Source organism: Protopterus annectens, chromosome 1.part2 (genome assembly GCF_019279795.1).
Source record: "Protopterus annectens isolate FY-2018-M chromosome 1.part2, PAN1.0, whole genome shotgun sequence".
NCBI classification, from domain to species: domain Eukaryota; kingdom Metazoa; phylum Chordata; order Ceratodontiformes; family Protopteridae; genus Protopterus; species Protopterus annectens.
This window is the reverse complement of record NC_056727.1, coordinates 214954312-214981334: the sequence shown is the minus strand read 5'-3', so window position 1 is coordinate 214981334 and position 27023 is coordinate 214954312. Positions and strand designations below refer to the sequence as shown.

Here is a 27023-nt window from a genome sequence, read left to right as displayed (position 1 = left end):
TGTTTATGGGTACATGATTTATTAAAATAATGAAATTAATTCTATACAAAGATTATTCATCACTAACTGCATAGGTTCCTAGGTTGGTACTAGACTATTGACCCTAGGGCCTATATAAGCCTAGCCATAACAATTCCCTGGCTATTTCTTCCCACAGTATGTACTTCCCTGGACCCCTGTCTAGCTGGGCAACTGACGTGATCCCAGGGGTGAATTTTCTATCTCCCATCCAATCATCAAGGTTCCTTTTGAAGAGGGCCAAAGAGGCGCTCTGCTTGACATGTATGGGCAGTCTATTCCAGAGACTGGGGAGTCTCTGGGTCAGGAACCTATCCCTCCAGCATGTTTTGTTCATTGTGATGACAAGGTTTAGATCCCTGGAGAGTGTGTCTCTGAGGGATTGGGATTTCTTTAAGTGTAGCATGTCCAACAGCTCTGGGGTTGATATGGCCTTGTATGTTAAGCAGAGATCGCCTCTGAGTAGATGATATGTGACAGAGTATAGGTGGAGTTTTGTTTAGACAGTCAGCATAGGGCATCTGCTTTAGGCCTGTGGTTCTTTTAGTGAGGTATTTCTGCGGCTTTTCCAGTTGTTGCAGATGTCTTGAGCGGTACATACCAAATTGGGCATTGTATTCCATAATGGGTCTAATGAGGGATAAGTACAGTGGGACAATGACCTCATTTTTTCTGGATGAAAAGCCCTTAGTGATGAGGTGTGCTACATAGAAGGATTTCCTGACTGTTGTAGTGATGTGGTTATCCAAGGTGAGGCCACTGTCCACCTGTGTCCCTAAGTCTCTTATCACACATTTGATGTTTAGTGTACTGCCACATATGCGGTAATTCACAGGTACATGTTTTTTCTCAAAGGGGATAACTATACATTTCTTGGCATTGAGCTTGAGCCCATGGCTCTGGCACCAAGCATCTGTTTCTGTAAGACTCTTTTGTAGAATATCCACATCATTTGGGGATTCTATAATGGCTCCCAGTTTGCAGTCATCTGCGAACTTTGTTAGTCAGAGTCCCTTAGTGTTTTCCTGTACTTCAGAGAAGTATATGCCAAACAAGAGTGGTCCCAGGACTGACCCTGAGGTACTCCACTTGTCACTTGTCTGAAGCTGGATTTGGAGTCGGCTACTTTTACAGTCTGGGTTCTGTCAGTAAGAAAGTTAGCAACCCATCAAGTGATGTAGGGATTAATTTCCAGCTTAGTAAGTTTATCTATGATTCCAGAGTGGGGGATGGTGTCGAAGGCCTTGGCGAGGTCCAGATAGGCTGTGTGGACCACCTTACCCTTGTCCACAGTTCTGGAGACTGATTCGAAGAAGTCAATCAGGTTTAGGAGACAAGATTGGCCCTTCATGAACCCAAACTGTGTGGGGTCCAGTGTTTGAAGGTTGCCAATTTCTTTGTTTATAAGTTCCATGATAATGCGTTCCATGGCCTTGCAGATCAGGCCCGTCAGACTGATGGGGTGGTAGTTCACGGGATCCAAGGTGGATCCCCCCTTGGCATGTGGTGCCTTCTATTCTGAAAAAAATAATAAAACACTGTTCCTCTTTCTGACCCTCTGCTATGATTTTTAAAAGACATTGCTATAGTTTTTAATATGCAGAGGTTGTGAAGTATGGATGTAGTCACACATTGTATTTCAGGTTAATAAGCCATCTTCTATGATCCAGCCGCATGCAAACACATAACTAGCATTAGTCTACTATTTTCCTGAAGGCCAGACATGCAAATGCAAAAAATAGCTCATTGTATCTGCATGAAATTTTATCTAATATATTCATTGGGTTGTACAGCGATGTTCTGATTGGACAGATGCATTTGTTAAAAGCTGCTTACAGGTCAAGCTTGATACAACTGACAGCTTCAGGAAGCCTATAGAAGTGGAATGTAAGACTCATTGCAAAATGGCCAGCCGGTGGTGGATTTTCTGCTTCCATATTCTGAAACAGAAGAAAGCACACTAGTGTTTTGCAATTTGCCTTTTTCATCCTCTACAGTCATTTGTATTGCTATTTGACAGTTTATATGTGTATAAACCCATAGCCTTAAATAAAATATTTTACTATGTTACGTGTTCCTCTGTCTCATGCATTTATGGATCTCTTCTATTGTGGGAATCGGGCAGTTTGTAGTCCACCTTGTTAAAATGTAATCACACTAACTGTACTTTGCCTCATGTATGTCGTCCACTCCATGATAAACTTTTATTATTTCTTCTTTATTCATCTGCATGGCTTATTTCTGTATTCTTTCATTTCCTTGTTGAGGTCTGACAGCACTAAAAGTATTTCTGCACTTTTGCTTTATTTCTACTGTCCATTATCTTTAGACAGATTTAGATTCCTTGAAACATCATTTTTCAGAATGTATTGCATGGGAGGAGTTATACTGCTGATAGCTGGAGGAGGACACATTTCTTTTCTGAGTGAAAAGAGTGGGTTCAGTACTGTCTTTCAAAACAACAGAAGCATTTTTTTGAGGGGCATTTTTACATTCCATAATTCATTCATATTTCTCAACTGCCCAGATTTTCACAAAATTTCCTAACTTATGTCTCATATTTTTGGTCTGATCTACACAACACATGTGGTTTTCTAGAAAAACACTGAGGATTGAAATCACCAACTAATGATATACATTTGATTTTCAGACTTCATATCCTCCATAAAATGCATGCTAATTCAGATCATGTTACTGTGGCAACTGTCTAAGTTTATGAGAGCAATATTTGAAATCTGTCCATCATTTTTTGGGCCTTCGTCTCCCTATTTTATTTTTTTTACTTTCTCCAGAATTCTTGCAGATAGGGGCTGACAGGTATAAACTTGTTACTTAAGTAATGTTACCACACTTCGCTCAAAAAGCTAAGCAATTGTCATAGAGATCATCAATTCTGTGTCAGTCAAATGCTTGGATCTAAAAATACACTGCTCAGTTAATAACAGTTTTCTGAGGTATCTGATGACTGGTCACAACAAAAAGTAAATGTGGTCATATTCCAAAAACAGAAGCTATGCTGGCATGCATAAAGTGAGACGTATAAGGTTTAATATCATGATAACATAAACTGCCAAATATTAATACAAACGACTATGCAGAGCACAGTTACACTATAAGAGAATGACTGAATTTTTTATAACAGTAGGTTTTCCTGGATTACCTGTCACGATCACTGAGCAGTGTTTACTGTTTGCGTTTGTTTAGAATTGCATTCAAGTTTGTTGATCAAAATAATATTGGAGTGAACACATCAAGGTGGAGTAACTATTTATATTCCTTTGTATGGATGGTATGACACACCCTGCTTAAATGTTGTTGTGTCTTTTGGCTTTTCCCGGTTAGGGGTCGCCACAGCGAAACTCCGGTCCGCTAATGACTGGCAGTAGATTTTTACATGCCGAGTTGCCAGCTCTGACGCACAACCTTCAACGAAGGTACGCCCATTCACGCATGTCTCCACACAGAAGAAGCTTTAGCTGAGAATCGAACAGGACAACGTCTTACTGTGAGGTGACAACACTACCGCAGCACCACCACCGCAGTCAATAAATCAAATTCACTGTAAAAATACATTTATGTTTCATTTTTTTATTATTATTTAAATGGTTGAGACAAGGGGATGGTGGATCCTTTAAAAAGCAGCATGAGATGAGTTATAAGAATTTCATTGAGCTAACCATGCTCAAAATGGGTGTCAAAGAAGTTATTTTGTAAAATTCCATTTGGTTGCACAGTGTGACTTGAATACTTAGAGGGCATGGAGCCCTGGGGGAAGGATATTCTCTCATTATTCCCATTGCTGTGTGATCTAACTCTTAGGGTATTTGGGCGGGTGCAGCCCCCCACATACATATGGGTAGCACAGCGGATTATGGCATTCTGCAAAAAATGTTTTTATTCATTTTGTGAAAGTCGGCATTCCACCTTGTTAGTATTACTTTTGCAATTTTCTACTATATGCAAAAATGCTTACATATCCTGTGTACCCTTCACAATTTCCAGTTTGCTTTAACACAAGTTAATACATTTCTATAAATGATAAAAATAGATATGAAATGTTTGCATTATTAATTAGGCTATTACATTTCTGTTCCAATACAAATTATTATTTATAAGTCATACTGAACATTTAAGATGTAAAGGTACGATACCTTCTACAGATTCCAGAAAGTGCATAGATAATCCAAATGGCTTGCCAGAAGAAGATTAGACCCCAGATAGCAAAAGTTGAATTCACAGGAGTCATTTTGGTTATAAATCTGTCTGACACATTTCCAACGGTGCCATGAAATAATCCTTTAATAAGAAAGACACAATAAAATCATTATGAAATCTATTTTTATTATCTTAGTATGGTTCACAATTACCAAGCATACATCCTGCAAAAGGAGTACTGGAAGACATGCTTCATTTATTACTAAACTATAACTCAGCAGACTTTCTTTTAATAAAACAGGATGCCTTTTCTTATCCTTGAGGTCTAGTCAACAAGCTTCACAGTTAATAAAATATGAAGCTCCCCATCTCATCTATCATAAAAAGGGAAAAAAAAACTCTCTCTGCCTCCCACTCTCTCTCTCTCTCTCTCTCTCTCTATATATATATATATATATATATATATATATATATATCAATCTACTTTGGCATTGTGAATTGCCAAAAAACCTGAACTGTAGAATACAGAGACCAAAATGTCAAACGTTGACTATCCTGAAAGTTTAAGACAGACACTTAAAATATTGAAAATCAAAAAGCAAGCCAAAGTTACAGCCCTCCTGTACCCCCCCCCAAACCCTGTGCTAATTAAATATATAAACTCGACACTGTAAAACTCCACTGCCAGTCATGAGTGGACAGGTGATCCGCTGTGGCGACCCCTAACCGGGAAAAAGCCAAAAGAAGAAGAAGAACTCTGAGATCGCCCTACACTGAAGAAAATGGTAAATATACCATTCCAGCTGTACGGCTGTACTACCTGTAAACATTCCTTCACATTAGTATTTAGCACAAAAATATATTTTCAGCTAAACAGTCTGTTACAAAGTGTAAACTCACCTTTCAATTAAACAAGTACAATTTCTTTTTCAAACCCTATACAACTCAATCCTCAGCCAAGCATTCACTACCACGCAATTAACGGCTGCTATACATTTTGTTTTACAAACTACTATATCTTGAAGGGATAGTGGACAGTTTACCAGCATACCAAAAATCTAGTAAACATTAGACATTTTGATATGCGATGTTTTAAGCATTCAGGATATTCAACATTCGACATTCTGGCCTTGGTATTCTGCAATTCGGGTTTTTGGCAATTTACGATTTCAAAGTAGATCCATACACACACACACACGCGCGCGCACGTGTGTGTGTGCATGTGAGCGTGTGTGTGTGTGTGTGTGTGTGTGTGTGTGTGTGTGTGTGTGTGTGTATGTATGTTTACAGTTCACTTGTCTGAAAGCTCATTTGTTTACTAAATTGAAATGTAGTGGCTTTTGTGCAACCAGCAGTTTGTGCAAACATTAATTTGAGTGACTGCTGGCATGGTCAACAAAGGTAAGTTTTTTTTTTTTTTTTTTTTTTTTTTGCAAACCTGGGAATTTGTGTGTGTTAGGGTTAAGTCAAAGTAAAATGTATTGTCATTTAGAAATACACAAGTGTAGCTTAAATGAAATTTCATGCATCAGCTCAATTCTTGAGATTACAAAGGAAAGTGAAACAACACATACAAGTAAAGGAATAAACATAACTAACAAATACAGTACTACTCCCAATACATGCAAGAAAGAGCAGAGACATTTACCAACATTCATGTATGAAAAGAATACCCTCCCCTGAGTTAAATTAACTACCCTATTTAAAGTAAAACAAAACAACTTTTGAAATGCCTAAGTTATTTGTCTAATATTGCACTTGAGTGAGTTAAATAATATTGACTATGGATATAATAAATCAATATTCCACTTACTTGGAACATATGTAAGTATATATATTGCACAAATAAATAAGAATTGACTTATTATGTGTCCCGACCCCTGGGACTAGTGCCTGAGTTCAGAAGTCTAATCACAGTAGGGTAGAAACTGTTACTGAATCTTGTAGTTCTTCAACAGATGCTGTGATATCTCCTGCCCAATGCCAGATGCTTAAACAGTCCATGCGAAGGATGAGTGTTGTCCTGTATTATTTTGGTGGCCTTTTGGATGCTTCCTACAGAATAAAGATGTTGTATTGATGGAAGACTGGAACCTGTTATCCTCTCTGCAACCCTCACCACTCTTTGTAGCACCTTCCTTTCTGTAACTGTGCAGCTTCCAAACCACACTGTGAAGCTGCAGGTGAGGATGCTCTCTATTGCACCTCTGTAGAAGGTGGAGAGAATATGAGGAGGAAGCTTAGCTTTTTTCAGCCTTCTTGAAAAGTGGAGGCATTGGTGCACTTTCTTGACCACTTGACTGGTATTTCCCGACCACAAGAGATCCTCTGATATGTGTACACCTAGGAATTTCATACACTTAACCCTCTCCACACTCTCACCATCGATCCTGAGCCCTGGGTGGTTTGTTTTCCTTTTCCAGAAGTTGTTGATAATTTCTTTGGACTTGCTTACGTTCAGGTCAAGGTTGTTCCCCTTGCACCAACTGATCAAAGATGCCATCTCCTCTCTGTATGCCCTTTCATTCTTCTTTGTGATGAGCCCCATGACTGTGATGTCATCAGCAAATTTGATGATATAGTTAGATTTGTGCTTAGCATAGCAGTTGTGGGCCAGGATGGTGATTAACAGTGGGCTGAGAACACATCCTTGTAGAACCCCTGTGTTAATTGTGTTGCACTGTAATGTGTTTTTACCTAAACACACTCTCTGTGGTCTCTCAATCAGGAAGTCCAGGATCCAGTTACAGAGATGTTTACTGATTCCTAAATGTGCCAGTTTTTCTGTTAGCTGCATCGGTACCACTGTATTAAATACAGAGCTGAATTATATGAAAAGCATCCTCACATAGTTGTCTTTGCCCTCTAAATGCTCAAGGGAGATGTGTAGTGCTACTGATATGGCATCAGCCATGGAATAGTCAGCTCTGTATGCAAACTGCAGAGGGTCAAAATCAGGAGGTAGGTATGATGAAAGATGCTTTTTGATCAGCCGCTCAAAACATTTCATAACAGTGGATGTCAGAGCAAGTGGTCTGTAGTCATTAGGTCTGGAAGGAGTGATTTTCTTAGGTAGTGGGATGAAGTTAGTTTCCTTGTAGCATGAGGGTACTTTTGCCATGGCAAGAGAGGTGTTAAATATTTCCTTGACCAATGTGTGTAGTTGATCAGCACAGCCTTTTAACACCTTGCCCAGTATATTGTCTGGTCCAGCAGCCTTCCTGGGGTTCACTTTCCTTAGCTCTCTTCTTACCTCCTCTGTGCTGAGGCTGAGTATTGCATCCTTCTCATCAGCATGTAGCTTTAGTGCCAGCCTGTTGTTTCTTTCCTCAAATCTACTAAAGAAGATGTTCAAACTGTCCAGGAATTTGATGCTGTCCTCATACTGTGCTAACCTGATTCTGTAGTCAGTGATCTCCTGTATGCCTTGCCATAGTCTCCTTGCATCCTTCATATCTTCAAAGTGACTCTGCACCATTCTACCATAATACCTCTTAGCCTCTTATGTACCCCTCCTCAGATTACCTCTTGCTACACCTAGGGCTGCTTTGTCCTTAGCCCTGTAAGCTGCGTTTCTCTCCTTCAGGAGCTCATATACCTTAGGGGTGAGCCATGGCTTCTGGCTATCTCTAATAGTGATACTCTTTGTATTTGTTACCCCATCAACACAGTTTGAAATGTATGCTATCACTACCTCAGTGTATTCATCAATGTTCAGATGCTGATTCACTGTGGCTACCTCCTTGAACATATCCCAGTTGGTTCTTTCAAAGCAGACTTGGAGGGCCTCCATAACCTGCTCAGGTCATACCCTGATTTGTTTCTTTGTGGTTTTTCTGTAACCAGTGCAGGTTTGTAAGCTGGCGATAGCAAGATGGTATTATAGTCAGAGTTCCCAATTGTGGAAGTTGCACTGCCTTATAAGCTTTCTTTAAGTTTATGTACACTTTGTACAGGATATTATCACCTCTTATAGGAACGTCCACATATTTATGGTAGTGTGGGAGTACTTCTTTATTAAAGACACCACCTGCCACGTTTACAAAGTCAGGATATTGCTCTGCAGCTGACCCATGTAATTGCATAGTTTATTTAGAGCTTCAGTGGTATTACCACTAGTTGGGATATACACCACTGTTACACTAACCCTATTCAGCTCCCTGGGCAAGTAAAATGGTCTATGTTTAATGGATGGGAACTCTAAGTTTTCACAGCAGTGTGATAATATGATTTCACAGCTGCCGCACCATCTTTTGTTAACATAATGTAGATGCAGACTCCACCTCCTCTGGCCTTTCCACACAGTGTATGTTTTCTGTCTCTAAGTTTACTGCACTATCATTTATCTTGTCATGCAATCACGTCTCAGTAACCAAAAATAAACAAGTATTTCTCACCTTGTTCTTGTTGGAGAGTTCCAGTCTCAAGTAGTCCATCTTGCTATCCAGTGATCTCACATTAGCTAACAGTATAGTTGGCAGTACAGACCTGTAGGGGGTTTGCTTTTAACTTTACATCAATACCTGCTCTGCAACCTCTTTTCCTTGTTCTCTGACATCTCTTTCTCTTTTTTCTTGTCCAGCAGTTGTTAGGTAAGGGAACAAGTTATGTGTACATGTGAGATTGTGTGTTTTAGGGTTAGTATAAGGATTAGGTAAAGGGACAGATAGTGAGGAGAATTAATGACAGTGCTGTGACATTTACATGGAGATGTACATGCATCGGTACCCTTTTAGTATTCAGCAACTGCCCTAACACTGTGCTGCACAGTGCTCTAACATCACGATATGCAGCACTTTATAGAATCTGGTCGCACACACCTGTCGCATCACATGTGCATGCATTGTCACACAGATGTCCTATTCTTCCTTTCCGCCTGCACGCAATTTACCTTAAGGTAATACAGCCTCAGAATTGGTATCTGATGCTTGCAGGGGTATTAAGATGCAGTATGTTTTTTACATGCTGAAATATTCAGCAGATTCTGAAGGGTGTGGGAATTTGTAAAAGTAAACTTATGACACAGTAAGTTAGCATGTTAGCTTTGCAGACAAGGCAGGTTTTGTTTTAAGAACTGCAGAATTATAGTTCATTGAATGCAATCTTTGTTGAACCTTTGCACTTCATGTTTCTTACAGTGCTTAAAGCCCATGTTTCTTACAGTGCTTAAAGCCTGCTTACTATCCTATAGCAGGGGTTGTCTATTGCCCTTCAAGATGAATACTTCACTTTCAATTAATTTATTTGGTGTTAAATCTTACTGACAAAAGTTAGATTTCACTGCTTTTGTGTCTGATCTTGAATAAACAGACGTTTTAAGTTTAATATTCTATAGCTTAATGTTGTGTCATTTGATGTTTTGCCACATAACAGTGCAAAAGAGGCATTACACTATATGAAAATCTGCTTTTTGAAGTAGAATACAGATGTTTAAACTATTACATGTAGTGATCTTGAGAGAGATGCCTTTGGTAGTTTAGTGTATGCTAAAAAGCGTAGTAACTGACCTGTATTGTTTGCTGAATTCATTGTTCATTTTTTTGTGCAATACTTTAATTTTTTTTAAATAAATGCTATTGAAGGTCTTGGGGAACTGAAGCTTATCCTAGCAAGCAATAGCCAGAAGTCAGAAAAGCAATTTGCTATGGGATGCAGGTCCATTACAGGGCTTGCACACAATCGTGCATAATGACAGATATCTGTGGACCATTTAGGGGATTGCAGATTTTCCTTTCAGTATATGGTGGCTCAGTGGTTTAGATCTCTGCCTCACATCTCAAAGGTCTGGAGTTCCATCCTTATCTCCATTCATTGCATGTTTGGGACTTGTATGATCTTCCTAAGTCTGTGTGGGCTTTCTCTGGATACTCTAGTTTCCTTCAAAACATGCTTGTTGACTGATTATTCTAAGGTGCCTATATATTTTCTGTTTACCCTTGCCCTTGTGTGTCAGGTTATGGTTGAAAAGGGTCTGTAATGAGCAGTTTGCTTACCTGGTTAACAAATGAATAAATTAAAATAATTAAATTGTCAGTTTTGAGGTATTTAGTACTGAAAGTTCTGTTGTTTTGATACTATTACACTATGTAAAAAAGTTTAAGAAGCACATAATTAATACTGAGAGTCTTAATATCGTGTTGTAGTTTAAGGGGGGTGGGGTGCTGCAGTCCTGAGTATGTCCTCCTTTGGATGAGAAGCCTAGAAACTATGAACCTGTGGTCAGTTTGTCATCCATTCCCTATTGCAATATTAACAGCTTATCAGTTTTTCTAATGTAACATAGACAATTTATTCTTCAAGGGCAACTGGCACTTTATTTGTAGATGAAACCATGAAATATAAAGTTGTTTGCTAGCAGCAACCTCTTCATTAGTTACAGATCTCTTTAATGTGGAATTATATAGATTATTCTTTATTCTGCAGAGATTGTGCATATTTACTGATAATGGTAGATGGTAATGACAAAAGTTTGAGTAGACCTTTATGATGGAAATGTTCTGAATTGGGCAGTTTTGTCATTATTGGTTCATACATTTTGTTTCATTGCTTACTTTATAAATGGTCAAAACAAATTTAATAGATACTCTAGCAAGTGTAAGTATTATACAAGAAATATAATTCAATACAATCAGGAAGGTGAATCAAAGAACACATGCATGTTTGTATGGTCCTAAATATGTGTGCAAGGAGCCTATGATTTGGAAACAGCCCAAAGGTAAACCTTATCCACCATTGGCCAGATGCATTTTTTAATGTGGGTTTCAGTGCTGTTTCAATGAATGTGAGTTTCAAGGGCAGAGAAGTTTTAATGCTAATTGTGTTATCTTTGTGAGACTGTATTGCTTTGTTTAGCAAATGTCTCAGTATTTGTGCTATAAAATTTAAAATAAAAATTTTTAATTAAATCCAAATAATCATTGCAGAAATAAAGCAGAAAACAGTATGCACATTGCAGTGTTTATGGTAAATGGGGAGAAATAGCCAAGTAATGAGACACTGGAATGGCTGCAAGGGGGATGGCTGTATATAGGGGGCCCATTTGACCATGATTTTGTGAGTCGAATGGCAAACTCAAAGACAGCCTCAGGAGGCACAAGCTCTAGCTATGCCACTGTGTTATATATAATAATTGTAATGTTTTCCATTTACTGAGTTTTGTCTTTTATATGTTTTCTTAGCATTTCTTCTCATTTAACAATGACAATTTATGTGTGTGTTTAATTTTTGTAATGCTTAGCATGCTTAATTATTTTTAAGGAATGCAGGAAGTTGCTACATTGTTTCTGAGAAGGTTCCTGCTTTACTGGAACGAAAGCACTCCAACTATTAAACTCCCTGTGTGCTGTGACTTTTCTGGTCAGCATTTTTGATTTATGTACATTTTGGAGTACACTGGGTTATGGTGTTTTTGGTTTGACATATGTCTGCGTATATTATAAATAGTGGACATGTTGAATAATCAACACACACAGAACATGTTGACCATTCTTAACATTGTCCCCATGTTTCACCTTAACAATGGGCACAATCCCTAATTGTCCCACTGTCACTATCACAACCATGCACCTTCCCTTAAAAATTTCTTTCCATAACACTACTATTACACAACACATCTCAGACTCTCACTACACACACACACGCACACACACACACACACACACACACACACACACACACACACACACACACACACACACACTAAACCTAGCCATACACTTAATTATTAGCCTAACAGACACACACTTGCACATACATTAAATCTATCCCCTTTCCCAACCCTTACCCTAATCTAAAACACAGATACTCACAAATATACTATCATTAAAGGCCCTAGTGTAAAACTTGTGCTAAAAAGACTGTACTTCCATGATGAGTTAATTTGCAAATTATACGATAGACATGTTAGCCGCAATATAGGAAAATCTCATTATTGGCTAATTTGCATGTTTCTCTATTGCAGTTACTAATAGAACATGTTGATCTGCATGTCATGGTACCAAACTGCTCCTTGTGTACATAATGGCATTTGCTTCCCCCCCACAGTCCCTCTCATACACACACGCACACACACACACACACACACACACACACACACACACACACACACACACACACAAACACACACACACACAAATATCCACCACAGTCCTCATACCTTCCCCCCGACTTGTCTACCATCCCATATTTCCTATCACCCTCCCCTCTGATCATAATAATGGTTTATTATTGCACACGGTTATTTACCCTGGTGTCCGGTGCATACCCCACCACCAATCTCTGTACTGATGTCCATGCCATTATGGCATATAATGGTAGAGTAGTCCCTGGTTCAAGTGATTCCCACAACCTTTCTGATTTCTGTACTGATCATGATGCCATGAGGACACGTTCATAGGTTCATAGGTGTGTACTAGGCTAATGGCTCTAGAGCCTTTACAAGCATAGCCCATAGGATTACCCTAGCATCACGGCACCCAACCTTAGTTCCCAGTGCCTCTGTTGAGTAGAGCCACTGGAGTGATCCCTGGGGTGAATTTTCTATTTCCCATCCACTCATCAAGATTTCTCTTGAAGAGGGCCAGTGCAGTGCTCTGTTTGACATGTATGGGAAGTCTATTCCATAGCATGGGCAGTCTTTGGGTTATGAACTTGTCCCTCCAGCTTGTTCTGTTGATTGTGGTAATGATGTTGAGGTCTGTAGAGCATGTGGTGTTGAGGGTTTGGAATTTCTTTAAATGTAGCATTTCTAACAGAGCTGGGTCAGACATGGCTTTATAAGTCAAGCAGAGATCACCTCTAAGTAGCTGATATGAGACAGAGAATAGTTGGAGTTTTTTGAGTCTGTCCATATAGGACAAGTGTTTAAGGCCTAGGATCCTCTTTGTGAGGTACTTTTGTGGCCTCTCCAGTTGTTGCAGGTGACTAGTGAGGTACATGCCAAATGAGGCACTGTTCTCAATGATTGGCCTAATGAGGGAAGAGTAGAGGATGACCTCTTTCTTCATGGATGCAAAACCCTTAGTAATGAGATGTGCCACACAGAAGGACTTTCTGATCACAGTGGCAATGTGGTGGTCAAAAGAGAGGTTGCTGTCAACCTGTGTGCCCAGATCTTCTATAATGCTTTCTGTGTTCAGTGGACTACCATTGATGTGGTAATTCATGGGAACTGGGTTTTTCCCAAAGGGGATGACAGCACATTTTTTGGCATTGAGCTTAAGGCCATGGTTCTGATACCAGTTGTTGGTCTCAGTGAGGCCTTTCTGTAGGATGTCAACATCACTTGGGGAGTTAATAATAGCTCCCAACTTGCAATCATCTGTGAACTTTGTCAGCCAGAATCCCTTCGTGTTGGCCTGGACTTTAGAGAAGTAGATATCAAACAAGAGAGGACCCAGGACCGAACCCTGTGGGACTCCACTCGTAACTGGTCGGCAGTTTGAATTAGAGTCCTAAGTGAAATGTGCCCCCCCATCACTGGTGTCATTAAGGCACTTCACTAAAGAGCTATGCCCCTTGTCTAGTGACTCCCCGAATCCCCTGATTCCCTTCTTACATTTGTGGTAGGTAGCTGAACACAGTGTTTGGGCCATGTCCAATACCACAATATGGTAAGGCTGGCTCTACTGATGTAACTGATTGACTCATTTCTTGAATTGCTTGGCTTGTAAATGCTTTCTTGGAAGAGGTTTCAGAGGGTGAGAGAGAGCACATGGCTAATTAGCATATGCCTCATCCCCAGACTGTCTCATTAGCATTCAACATGACTGCAGGGCCATCCCTATGAACAAAGAAACACAAAATATAGAGCACTTTTAAGTCGTTCACATGTATCTGAGAACAAACAGCATTTGGTCAAGCAAGAGAATTTGACTCAAGTTTTTGTACTGGAATTTTGTAGAGATTTTTCCAGTTTGAAACAAATTATTAACAAACATTGGAATAAAGTCTTTAGAAATTTTGAGATGCTTGACCAATTTGGGGTACAACCCAGATTTGTTTACAAAAATAGTAAGAACCTTAAATTCCTTTTAGAAAATAACAGGGATGGTGAAGACAATGTGGTTAGGAATGCCGGCAAGAAATGCTGTGGGATATATTTATTTTACAGGGAACACACTACATGAAGGCAGGTAACCCCAAATTGTTATATATAACCAAAAATACACCGAGGTACCACACAATAGCGTCTTTAATAACACAAAAAAATAAATAAGAACAGTGGTGAGCGCTTTCACTAAACTAATCATCAGACAAGAAAATAAAACACTCATTGCTTATATACAGATGGAACCATTGACTCAATCATGATGTAGCATGGTCAAGGTCAATATTAAAGCTATAAAAATTATAAAATTATAAATGTAGAAAAAGGCTACATATAGAAAACTGCATATAAAAATACACATAAAAACACATATAAATGTAAAATAAAAATGCAAAAAAAAATATCAAAAAAAACATATAAATAAAAAACTAAAAAGAAAAGAAGTAGTAATGTATATATATAAACCCCAAATAACTGTATTATAAAAAAAAATACAAAAAAAAAATAAAAAATAAAAAAATCTGGAATCTACAATATCTATCTACAATATGTATGTATAACTAAAAGTAGTAATATATGTCTCTAAAAATAATAAATAAATAAAATAATGTGGTGTGGTGTATTAAAATTAAAAACAAAACATTTGCTTTTTTGAAGAAGGAAAAGGAACCAAGGAAGCCAGAGGGGCTGGATATTTATCTGCATTCTGCATTCAATTTCAATGTTCATCTCTGTTCAGTAAGGCTTTCTATATCCCTCTCTATCCCTGTGTATGCTGCTAAAAACTTAAAAAGCACAAAAACCCTAGAATTATTAACATTTTATCGAGGCTGGGTGTGTGCATCTTTTATTTCTTTTTTGGATCACATTTACATCTACTAATTCTGTCTTTAAATCTATTATTTGGCCCTCTAAAAAAAACATTTCCCGAAACAAAACAACAAACACAACAACAGTCAACAACGAAGTAAACTAAAAATCAAGTTGCAAAATGTTGGTGGGTGGAATTGGTGGGGGTGGTAGTAATTTATGCCAAATATAAATAAAGGCACTGCATGACACGGCATGCAGAGGGATGGCCTTGAGGAACAGAATTGTTTCTTTTTTTCATGAGTGCACATTACATAACCGTTTTATGACATTGATTCATGAAACTGAATAGTGGTGGTACCTTAATAGGTGCAAATGTGATGTTATGTCACTGTCAACCCTTTGTAATAGGTTACTACGTAACACTGTCATAAATTGTTGGTTGATGTCACCCGCCTACTGATTATTACTTGAACTAATTCATTGTGTGGCCTAGAGTTTATGTTAGATGGATTATCATGGAACCATACCTCTTGTTGTTAAAATAAGGTCTACATTTTATGTATCCTCATATAGTTAACCACATTTCATTTAGTTTTAATGCCCTCCATATATCCATCATCTAAATTAATTTAATGCTTTAAATTATTTAATGCTGATATGCCATCATCATCATCATCATTTGTGTATAATGCTGTTCTTCTGGTCTTTTTTGCTCTTTTACCTTGGAAGTTTCTGTTAGGTTTAGCTTTCTTTTGTTGTGGTGTGTGTTCTCTCTCACCTTGTTGGCAAATTAAAGACAGCTTTTTAGCAAGTCAGATCAGGCATAGAGATAAATCAAAGATAGCAATCAAATCTAGCGAATCATTGTTCTGGTAATCAAAAGTCAATCCACAAAACGCAAATATAAACACATGCAAATCAAACCATATCAATAACATCATCCATAAAATTCTTCCTAGCATAACATACCATGTATTTGCTATTAAGAAAAGGAGAAAATGAGGTATGTGTGTTTCTTCCCAGCAGACTAAGCGCCAAAGCTATTAGCTATTTGCACTGCCATAGCTTTCTAGCCGATAGCACCTAAAAAAAATCTCACTATTTCAAAACACACATTTGTCTCTAATGATATTTCGATATACTCTCTATATAATTTTATAGAAACTATCTAAAAATTGTACTAAACATACATGTAATTCAATACACATTTGAACCCCATTGGTAACCCATGTAATCCTGTTAAGTGTAACCAATGACTAAATATGCCATTGTCTTGTCATGAAAAGTGAATGTTCTACCTGTACATGTATTGTTATGTTTCAACAAAGATGACAGTTCTCCAAAATACCCCATGTATGACACCCTGGGAATATTGGTGTTGTGTTGCTTCAACAAAATAAAATTTTAGGTAACTGCACCACCAGCCCCTGATGAGATTGAGGGCATGGTGGTGCCTTGGTGGGGTTCGCCCATCAATAAAAGTAAAAATTAGAACATAGGTATGAACAATTGTTAACAGTCGGACGGAACATTAACAGTGAAACAAAAGGGGGCGTGTACACAGCTTTTTTGCTCCTCGTGCCCTGCTTTCTATGTTGACAAGACCATTGGCCCATTAAGAAAAAGGATTTATTAGCATATTTATGCCATTAAAAAGGCACACAATGGCAACACCTTGTACAAGCATTCCATTAAATGCACAGACTTTAAAAAGTTTGAGTTTTCTGTGCTTGAGAAGGTTCCTGTGTCTACTAGAGGTGGAGATTGGAAACTGCATCTGGAACAACATGAACTATTTTGGCAGCTTCTTTTGAATGCAGGTACATTGCCTGGATTGAATGACTTTGTTTCCATAAAACCCAATATAAGAATTAAGGCAGCAAGTATTTAATAAGATTCCTGGAATTTCATCAGATTTAAATAATGTTTCACAAAGTATTAAGCTCCGTATCAACCATGGTTGATGCATCTTTTGGCAGTTCGGTTTTAAGGAGGGTTCTACACACGTATGTGTTCTGGGTTGACTGCACTTGAAGCATCTAGAATTGTAAATTTTACACTTTAGATAATAATTATAATATTATTATTGAATAATGTTTTCCATTTATTGGGCTTTGTCTTTTAAATGTTTTCTTATTTTACAACAATTTAAGTGTGTTTAATTTTTGTAATCCTTGGTGCCTTTAAGGATTTTTAAGGAATGCAGGACGTTGCTACATTCTTTCTGAGGAAGTTCCTGCTTTACTGGAATGACAGCACTCTCTGTGAGCTGTGACTTTCTTGGTCAACATTTTATATATATATATATATATATATATATATATATATATATATTAAAATACAAAAATCACTGAATCAGTAAGTAATAGATGAAACAGAATGTTAGAACAGTAAAAAATAACACACAAAAACAATTTTTTGCAGGAGGGCAGTAAGTCTCCTGCATCCTCACAAACCCACAAGACTCTCTTTTGCCACACACACACACACACACACACACACACACACACACACACACACACACACACACACACACACACACACACACACACACACAAACACATATATAGATATATAGATGCACTTAAAAATATCTAAATTCCCAAATGTTGACTTTGCAAAAGACAAGCCCGCCCCCAAAAATTGAAAAAAGGTCAACAGAAAACTGCACTTGCGCTGAGACGTAACTTTGGAGCATACCACTGAAAACTAATCTATAAACATTGAGCAAACCTCTTGAATCTCAAATGATCTAGAACAGCACAGAAAACATGATTTTTTTGCAGGTAGGGCAAGCTACCCTTCACCCCTAGAGACCCTGGTAATTTTATATTCAAAATTTGAGATTGCACGATACTGGTGAAAGGGCGTATCCTCCAACCCTGGTAATATAGCGATCTCACATAAGTGCCATTCATCTGTTTTGTTGACTGAAGTGTGCTAACAAAACTGCTGTTGATTGTACAGAAAGCTGACATATATAAGCATTTGGTTTCCTAACTTATAATTGAGTCCTGTGGCTTTGGACATCATATACTCTCTCAAATGCAGTTGAACATCCTACTTATCGACCATTAAAGATACCATCTAAAGAACGTCGACAGTAAAACATAAAATTCTGAAAAACAGCATGGTGGCACCAGAGAGCATGTATATTAATGTTTAAGAAAAGGTTTGCAGTCACTGCCAGCAAGCTGCTCATTGGTATAGTGGTTTCAGTAACAAACTATAAAAGATCTCAGCAATAGTTCAGATCTCTTACAACTCTGTAATAGTTTTTTTTTTGGGGGGGGGACTCATTATGATCACAGGTTCGGTACTTTGAATTTTACTCTTTGTTTTAACAGACTAACTTTTAGCTTGTTGCTGCAACTTTCTGCTGTTGAAACTGCTGCTGCTCAATGGCTGGAGGGCTGGGGGGACTTTGTGCTGCTGGTTTGCTGTATTCTTACTTCCTGCTTCTTCTTTCTCATCTTTCATTGCTTCCTTGGCAATATCTTTAATGATTGCTGAGTTGGACATTTGACCTCATTTGACTAATTATCTGTTGCTCAATCTCCTTTGCACTGATCAGAAGTTAGGTTACCTAAGTGCTTCCATACATTTATATGGATCTACTTCAATCTATTGAATGATCACATAATAGAAACTAAAAACGATCAGGCGAAAAGGTGGTAATCACACAAGAATGAATGTTTACAATGCTGAAAGTCATAGCAATGAAGACTAGCTGTGGAGTTCTGAATGGAGATAGTGGTACAGTGAGGATCAGGAAATTTAACCTTTTCCCACTGTAGTGAGATCTCGGAGTTGGTATATATAATTTGCAGGGGAGGTGGAGGGGGGGCTTGCCCACCTGCAAAAATGTAGAAAAGATACAAAATCATGTTTTTAAATGGAGCAGCTGTTTTTACCTTTACAGTTATGACTTTTAACATTGTGAACTTTCATTCTTGTGTAATTACGAATTTCTCATGCTGTTCTTTTTGGTTTTGGTTATGTGGTCATTCAATAGACTGAAGTTGATCCATTGAGATATATATATATATATATATATATATATATATATATATATATATATATACATATATATATGTGTATATATATATATATATATATATATATATATATATATATATATAAATATAGACAATAGTTGGGAAAAGGAAGTAGTAGTTAACGAATCACAACACACACACACACACACACACACACACAGTGAAAAATTAAAAGCAAACAAGCCAACAATATCCGTTTCAATGAAAAAAAAAAACACTTGCCCTCTCAATATCACTATAACTATATATAGCTAGATACACACATACACTATATATATATATATATATATATATATATATATATATATATATATATAAATATCTCTATATGGGTCTAGGACCCATGCTCGACTAGCATATGTCCGAATCACAAAACATCGAACACACATACACGAAAGTGCTTAACATCGAAAAGTTCTTCCGTGTATGTGTAGTTAAAAAAAAAATCTACATTTCTGCAGGGGGGCTTCGCGACCCTGCAGCCCCCACACCCCCCCTACTTTATTATTCTCACTCTGGGATCGCACTACAGTGGGGAAAAGGGAATTTTCCCTTACCTGCACTGCAGTCCGATCTATGAAACAGGCACACATACATGTTATGCTAGTCGAGCATGTGTCCGGATATATATATGTGTGTGTGTGTGTGTGTGTGTGTGTGTGTGTGTGTGTGTGTGTGTGTGTGTGTGTGTGTGTGTGTGTGTGTGTGTTTATATCTATATCTATCTACATATATATATATATATATATATATATATATATATATATATATATATATATATACTTTCTTTTCCTTCTCTCTAAACAAACCACCCACACTTAAAAAGTTAAATATATTTAATAATAAATAATAAAATAACAAGACAATACTCAATAAGTCAACACAGTGAAAACAGAGTTCAGAAGCACAGGAAATATTTTAAAACAACATTACAGGACAGTCTCACCTAAATACAGAAAACATCTAAACTAATCTTGCTATATTCCTTTGTATCTCTAAGAGAAATCACTGTAATCTAAGTCTTACTTACAGAGCCAGGCAATTGCAAGTGCTGAATGGATGTTTCTAGTCCATAGACAAATACAAAATGCACAGACTTTCTCTGAGAGATAGTTCTTAAATTACTATCAAACATTTCTGCTGGGTTATCTCAGCTTACATCATTCTTGTCACCTCTGCCTTTATTTCCCAGACTAACAGGAACTTAAAATATAACACCTCTGTCTTAAAAATACTTATCACTCAGAAGTTTTGCCTAAAACTGGAAGTCGTAAAACTGTTTAACACTTTTACCTTGGAAACCTGTAATTATTTCTGTTTCCAGACAATAGAAAGAATTTCTAGCTGCAGACATTATGTCTCCATGCTAAGGTAAACACCATCATAAACAATTCAACTTATTTTCTTAGCGATTTTGTCTTTTCTAGTAGGGTACACTGTGGTAACATTTTTGAAGCTCAACACATAACATACAGTTTACTTACATTTGTAAGACAAACATACTAATCATATTACTATTCACAAATGACACAGAATTATTTACAAAATACTAGCTATCTGGCCTGGCAGTCTTCTCACTAGTACTACTGCTATTACTGTTACAGCTACTGCTACTAGTACTCCTGCTATTACTGCTACAACCATTACTACTAGTACTCCTGCTATTACTGCTACAACCAGTACTACTAGTACTACTGCTATTACTGCTACAACTACTACTACTACTACTAGTATGCCTGCTATTACTGTTACAGCCATAGGATCATAGGAAGTTACTAGGCTAATGGTCCTAGGGCCCATACAGGCCTAACCAAGTTCTGCCCTTATTTCCACGATCAGCACCTATTGCCCCTGTCCAAGTGGAACACAGGTGGAACCGCCAGGATGACTTTATGGTTACCTATCCAATTGTCCAGACTGAGTTTGAAGAGGCCCAATGAGGTGGTCTGCTTGACATGAAGTGGGAGTCTGTTCCAAAGTTGTGGTAACCTCTGGCAGACCAATCTGTCCCTTAAGCAGGTTCTATTAATGTCACTTACTAGGTTAAGGTCTTTAGAGCAAGTAACTCGTGCACCATTTGACTTGTGGATATGCAGCATCAGTAGTACAATATGCAGATGACACCACCCTTATATGTGCTGCCCCCACCCTAAGTGAACTACAAACCCTAACCCAAAATAACTTCACCCTAGCTGAAACCTGGTTCACTAACCTCAAACTTCTTCTTAATCCCCAAAAAAAAAAAAAAAAATTATTTTCAGTCCAAGCAGATCTCCTCCCCTAAATAGTTATTTCACCATCTACTCTAAAGAACATATTAAAATTAATCCAACCACACACACTTAACTGCTAGGTGTAGAAATAAACAATAACCTAAGGTTCAACATCCACATAGTACAAACCATTAAGAAAGTTAATAAAAAACGTGGACTCCTCTACAGTAACAAACAGTTTATGACTAAAAACACCAAAGCAACCATCGCAAGGGCTCATCTTCTATCTACCCTCCTCTATGCCTCTCCCATCTTGACTAATCGCTACCAAACTGATCTAAATAAAATGGAATCTTGCTACAACAAGATTGCCAAGTTTGCTACTGAAGCCTCATATAGGTCCTACCACTGTTTATCCCTTAAACAGCTTAACTGGCTTGAGTTGCCTCATATATTTCTACTCAATCAAATCTCTATAGTACACAAACTGTACTACCTTCCTGAGAAAACCCCAGCACTTCAGCATCTAATTCAGCCCCACATTGTCTCTAGAGCCTTAAGATCTAGTAACCAGAATCTCATAACTGTCATCCAACATAAAAATGATGCTGGTAAATCCCTCTTTGCCAGCACCATTGCTAAAACCTGGAACATACTACAAAGCCAAATAACTTCTACTACCTCATTTATTCATTTCAAAAAACTCCTGAAAACTGACTATTTAAGTGACTAGCTATGTTCATGCCACTCACCAGGCTAGCCCAAACCAAGAGAATGTTTGCGTGTACAGCTAAGTAAAAAACAGCTCCCCTGAAAGCTTGTGAACCCCTTGATATTTACTTGACAAAATTTATAACTGTAAAAAATAATACAAATGCTGTTTTAAGTTTATTATATACCTTGATGATTGTCTACTATAAGAATTGTTAATCTCTAACATATTGTGTATGATTGCTATAAGTATGCTCTATTTTTTCTCTTCTCTCATGTACTGTATTGTATTGTGGAGCTTTTCTCCACAGGCCTCTGCTGAAAATGGACCTGTGTCCAGTCAGACTTTCCCAGTAAAAAATGTAAAATAAATAAATAAATAAATAAAGCAGGGTCAGAGATTGCCTTATATGCAAGACAGAGATTGCCTCTGAGTGGTCTGTATGAAACAGAATAATGTGACAGTGATTTTAGATGATCCACATAGGACAGATGCTGAAGACCTTGAATTTTCCTTGTGAGGAACATTGTGGTCTCTCTAATTGCTGCAGGTGCTTGGAAAGGTACATACCAAAAGAGGCATTGTACTCAATTATTGGCCTGATGAGGGAAGAGTACAGGGAGGTTATAACTTCCTTTTTTCTGAAGGCAATGCCCTTACTTATGAAATGAGCAATATAGAATGCCCTTCTCACCACTGTGGAGACATGGTGATCAAAGGTAAAGTTACTCTCAACCTGTGTGCCCAGGTCTTTCACCACTGAGTGCATACTTAGGGTATTGCTATTGATGTGATAGTTAGCAGGAACATCAATTTTAGTGAAAGGAATGATAATGCATTTTTCTTTGCATTGACTTCAAGGGCATGACTTTGGCAGCAGTCATTTGTTTGTGTAAGACCCTCTTGTAGGATGTTGACATTGTTTGGAGATACTGTGATCGCTCCCAGTTTGCAGTCATCAGCAAACTTTGTCAGCCACAGATGTTCAGTTTTTGCTTATACTTTAGAGAAAGAGATTCCAAACAACAGAGGTCCCAGGACTGAACCTTGTGGAACACACCTAGTTACAGGTCTGCTGTTGGAGGTGGATTCCCCTATTTTGTCTATATGGGTTCTATCAGTAAGCTATTTAGTGACCCATCTAATGATATAAGGATTGATACGTAGCTGGGTGAGTTTGTCAATAATGCCTCAGTGGGGGATAGTGTCAAAAGCCTTGGCTAAATCGAGGCACAGACTTCCCCTTGTCCAGGGCTTTGGTGACTGTCTCAAAGAAGTCCACTAGGTTTAACAAGCATGATCTCCCTTTGACAAATCCAAACTGAGTAGGGTCAAGTGTTTGGAGATTACCTATATCTTTGTTGATAAGATCCATGATGATTCACTCCATGGCCTTGCAGATAAGACTAGTCAAGCTAATAGGTCTGTAGTTCCCAGGGTCAGTGGATGCACCATCTTTGTGCAAGGGGATAATGATGGCTGTTTTTCATTCAGCTGGGATGAAGCCAGTGCTTAGACTATGAGTGAAAAGAGTACCCAATGGTGTTGCTAATTCTTGCTGTAACCCATAGAGGACACAGCCTGGAATGTTATTAAGTCCCATAGGCACTGTGTTTTTGGCCATAGAGAGGACTTTTACTACCTGCTCTTTAGAGATATAAGGTAGGGGAGAGATGATAGGGATGTCACAGGGTACATGTGGTGGGGACAGGGTAGTGAAGTTTTCACAGAACCTGTCAGCTAACAGGTTAGCTATGTCCTCAGGCTCAGTATATGTGATATCACTAACTACCAATTCAGCACAACTCTGGGCCTTTCCTTTTAGGTTATGAATGTTGTCAAACTGCCAGCCCAGCTATCTGGAATTTTGCAAATAATCATATGTCATTTGTGAATATCAACACAATTCATATGCTTGTCTTACAAATGTAAGAAAACTACATATTATGTGTATATTAAAGTACTGGTACAGAAGTGCATGTTGAACAGGGTTTGTACAGTACTGATCTTCAAGGAGGTATCCACAGTGTACCCTGCTGGCTTAGAACAGAAATGTATAGAAAATATTGTAATTATGTGACTGTATATATTTTTAATGGAAGAAACTAGAACATACAGAGTTAACTTGCAAAACTTCAAGAAATAAGTTGAAATTAAATTGTTTTATGATTGTGCTATAAAAGTTCTCTCTCAGTTTCAATGCAGACGCAACGTCTAGAGCTAAAAGTTTTTTGTATTGTCTTGAAAGAGAAGGCATTACTAGGTTTAAAATGTAAACGTGTTTTATTATTTTATGTCTTCCAGCAGTTGCAAAGATCTGAAGGCTATGCATTTTCACACAGAGATGTTAAATGTTGGTAGCTTCTGACACTGGGGTGTTTAGTCTGGGAACTGAAGTCTGGTGATAAAAAGTGATGTCATCCAGGCTAACCCAGCAGTAATATTTGATATTAATTTAAGAACTCTCTGAGAGAGAGAGACTGTGCAATTTGTATTTTGTCTTTGACCTAAAAACATCCACTTATCATCACTTCTGCACTTGCCTTGCTGTAAGTAATTTTTTTAGGGGGGTAGTGACCCTTTTAGATATAGTTACGATGTAGATGTTTTCTGTATTTATTCAACACTATCCTGCAACATTGTTTCAAAGGGTCTATATTAGATCAGTGAAATGACATTACAGTGAATGCTGTTTCACTGACACATATAGACCAAAATCCAAAAATAGCGAGGGTTCAGGTCAGTGATTTTTTTTCCCAGGGAAAAATATCGCTTGGCCTGAGCTGTGACATTGCCCTTTACTCCACTACAGTGTGATCTCAAAGTTTGTATATTTAGTTAGGGGAGGTGTGGAGGGCACAGCCCCCACATTGGATGGTGTGGGGGTCGAAGCCCCCCACTTTATGTTTGAAATTGTATGTGTGTGTGTTTTAGTACAAGCAATTTCTTTCCCAGGGAAAGAAATCACTGTTTTGAATGTTTGTGGTTTAGTGCGGTCAATGATTAAGTGTTGATGAAGAGGTGTTTGATGGAACACCTTTTCAAGCATTTAATATAGACCCATTTTAAATTTTTCCAGTGATTTTGAACTCTGAAGTTACTGTGTTGATTTATTGAGTATTGTCATTTTTTTATTATTTATTAAGAAATATATTTAAACCTATCTTTGTGGCTGATATCTGTGAAACATATTTAAGCTCTTAGAGTACTTGCATATCTATTTGGTGACATTGTACAGGACACTCCTTAATAGCCTTGCTCTTGGTCACACTTCCATTTTCATTAATAGTAACATTACACAGTAGGATTGGACACCCTTTGTTAAGGGCCTTAAAAGTAGCTGATAAGAGTGGTTGGTGGTAGTAGAAGCTACCTTAAAGTCTGGGAAGAAGGGGGCATAGCTAGTAAACCTACACCAGCCTTTCCCAGGAGTATGTCTGTGTTTGTATGTAAATTAAACCTCAAAGTGTGTATGTGTGTCAGCTACTTGGACAGGGACACAAAACACTGGTTGGACAGAGAAGGTGCTGGATTTTTGGCTTGGCCACTCAGCTGAGATCTTAAAAGTATAGCTGTGCCAGTGGGGAGTCTTATTGCAGATCTGGAGGAAGAGGGAGAAACCAGCCCCAAACTGACTGTGATCTCTGTGTGCTGTTAAGGGAAATTGCACTTTACTGTGTTTGTACTTGTCATCCTCCCATTGTGTATGTCCCCCACTGTTGTCAGTGGTGAGGATTGAGGCTCCTTGATTACTGGGCCAGTGCAGAGGCATTACAGATGTAACTAAAGAACACCTTATGGTTGTCCTTAGTTGAGGAAGCCAATCTGGATTCATAGTTTGCTTTGGAGGATTTCACAAGAAGTCCTATTTGCTTGTTTAAGCTGAAGAGGGAGTGTTTCCAGTTTAGGGCTCACTCTCTCTTACTCTTTGACAGCAATGTCTTCCTCTTATTGTAGAGCCTGTTAATGGCAGTTGTCCACCGGGCAGGTTTGCACTTCCTTGAGGAACTTGTTTTGGTCCTATCATGTATAGCTGAGTCAATGCAGTTATACATGTGTTTGTATAAAGCATTGGTGTAGAACTCAGCATAGTTGCCAGTTCCATCTGAGGGGGGAGGTGCAGTGAACTATTTATACCATCCTGTAAGATGTTATAATCTGCTTTGGAGAAGTTTTTTAGTTTAATTGCTGTTGAGGGGGTCAGGAGTGATATTTAGTTCAAATAAGAGTGATCTGTGGTCAGATCTCTCCAGGGAAGACCTCACAGTGGGGGGTTTACAGTCGTCCTCCATATTGGTAAGCATCGGATTAAGGATGTTGGCATCCCTTGTGGGGGTGACAACCAGCTGGTCTAGGGCACTGAAGTTAATGATGTTGAGGAACCTTTGGGCAAGTGAGTTTGTGCAAGAGTAATTTTCCCTGTCAATGGATGGGTAGTTAAAGTCACTCAAAACCATGGTGTTCGGATGTATCTTGATAAACTGAAGTACATCCAAATACACAGTGTGGGTGTCATTGACGGAGGGAGTCCTGTACCTGGCAATGTCCTACCAACAGTTAATTGCACCTGCAGTATCTCCAGGGAATCATACTGTTTAACCAGTCTGAAGGTGTTTTTATCTTTAATGAATATTTAAACACTACTTCCTTTAGTTTTCACACCTTCAGTTTGTGGTCTGAACGTGTGGAAGGAGGTGTGACCTGGTATGACTCAGGTGCTTTCCACAGCCTTGAACTAGGTGTCCGTGACTGCACAAATGTCTGCGTCTTTCAAGGTGAGGACTGCAGTTTTATGTTATACTGCTACTGCTGCTACTACTATTACTACTGTTACTATTAATATTACTGTACAATCACAGATACTACTACTACTATTACTAAATACTGATCCAACTACTGGTACTGCCACTGCAGCATCTAATACAATTATTGATAAAATACTGCTAGTGCAACTACTTTTGCTAGTAATACAAATAATAGCATTTATACTTTTCCATCAGAATACT

The 27023-nt window shown here is 38.2% G+C and overlaps 1 protein-coding gene across 1 annotated transcript in view; it reads right to left on the bottom strand.

The window, feature by feature from the left end:
* Window positions 1-27023, bottom strand: part of LOC122788674 — a 341452-nt gene that overhangs the window by 214643 nt on the left and 99786 nt on the right. Inside the window, exon 3 of the mRNA XM_044055573.1 lies at window positions 4170-4314. Coding sequence (XP_043911508.1) covers window positions 4170-4314 — 145 coding nt within the window. The remainder of the gene's footprint in view (window positions 1-4169; window positions 4315-27023) is intronic.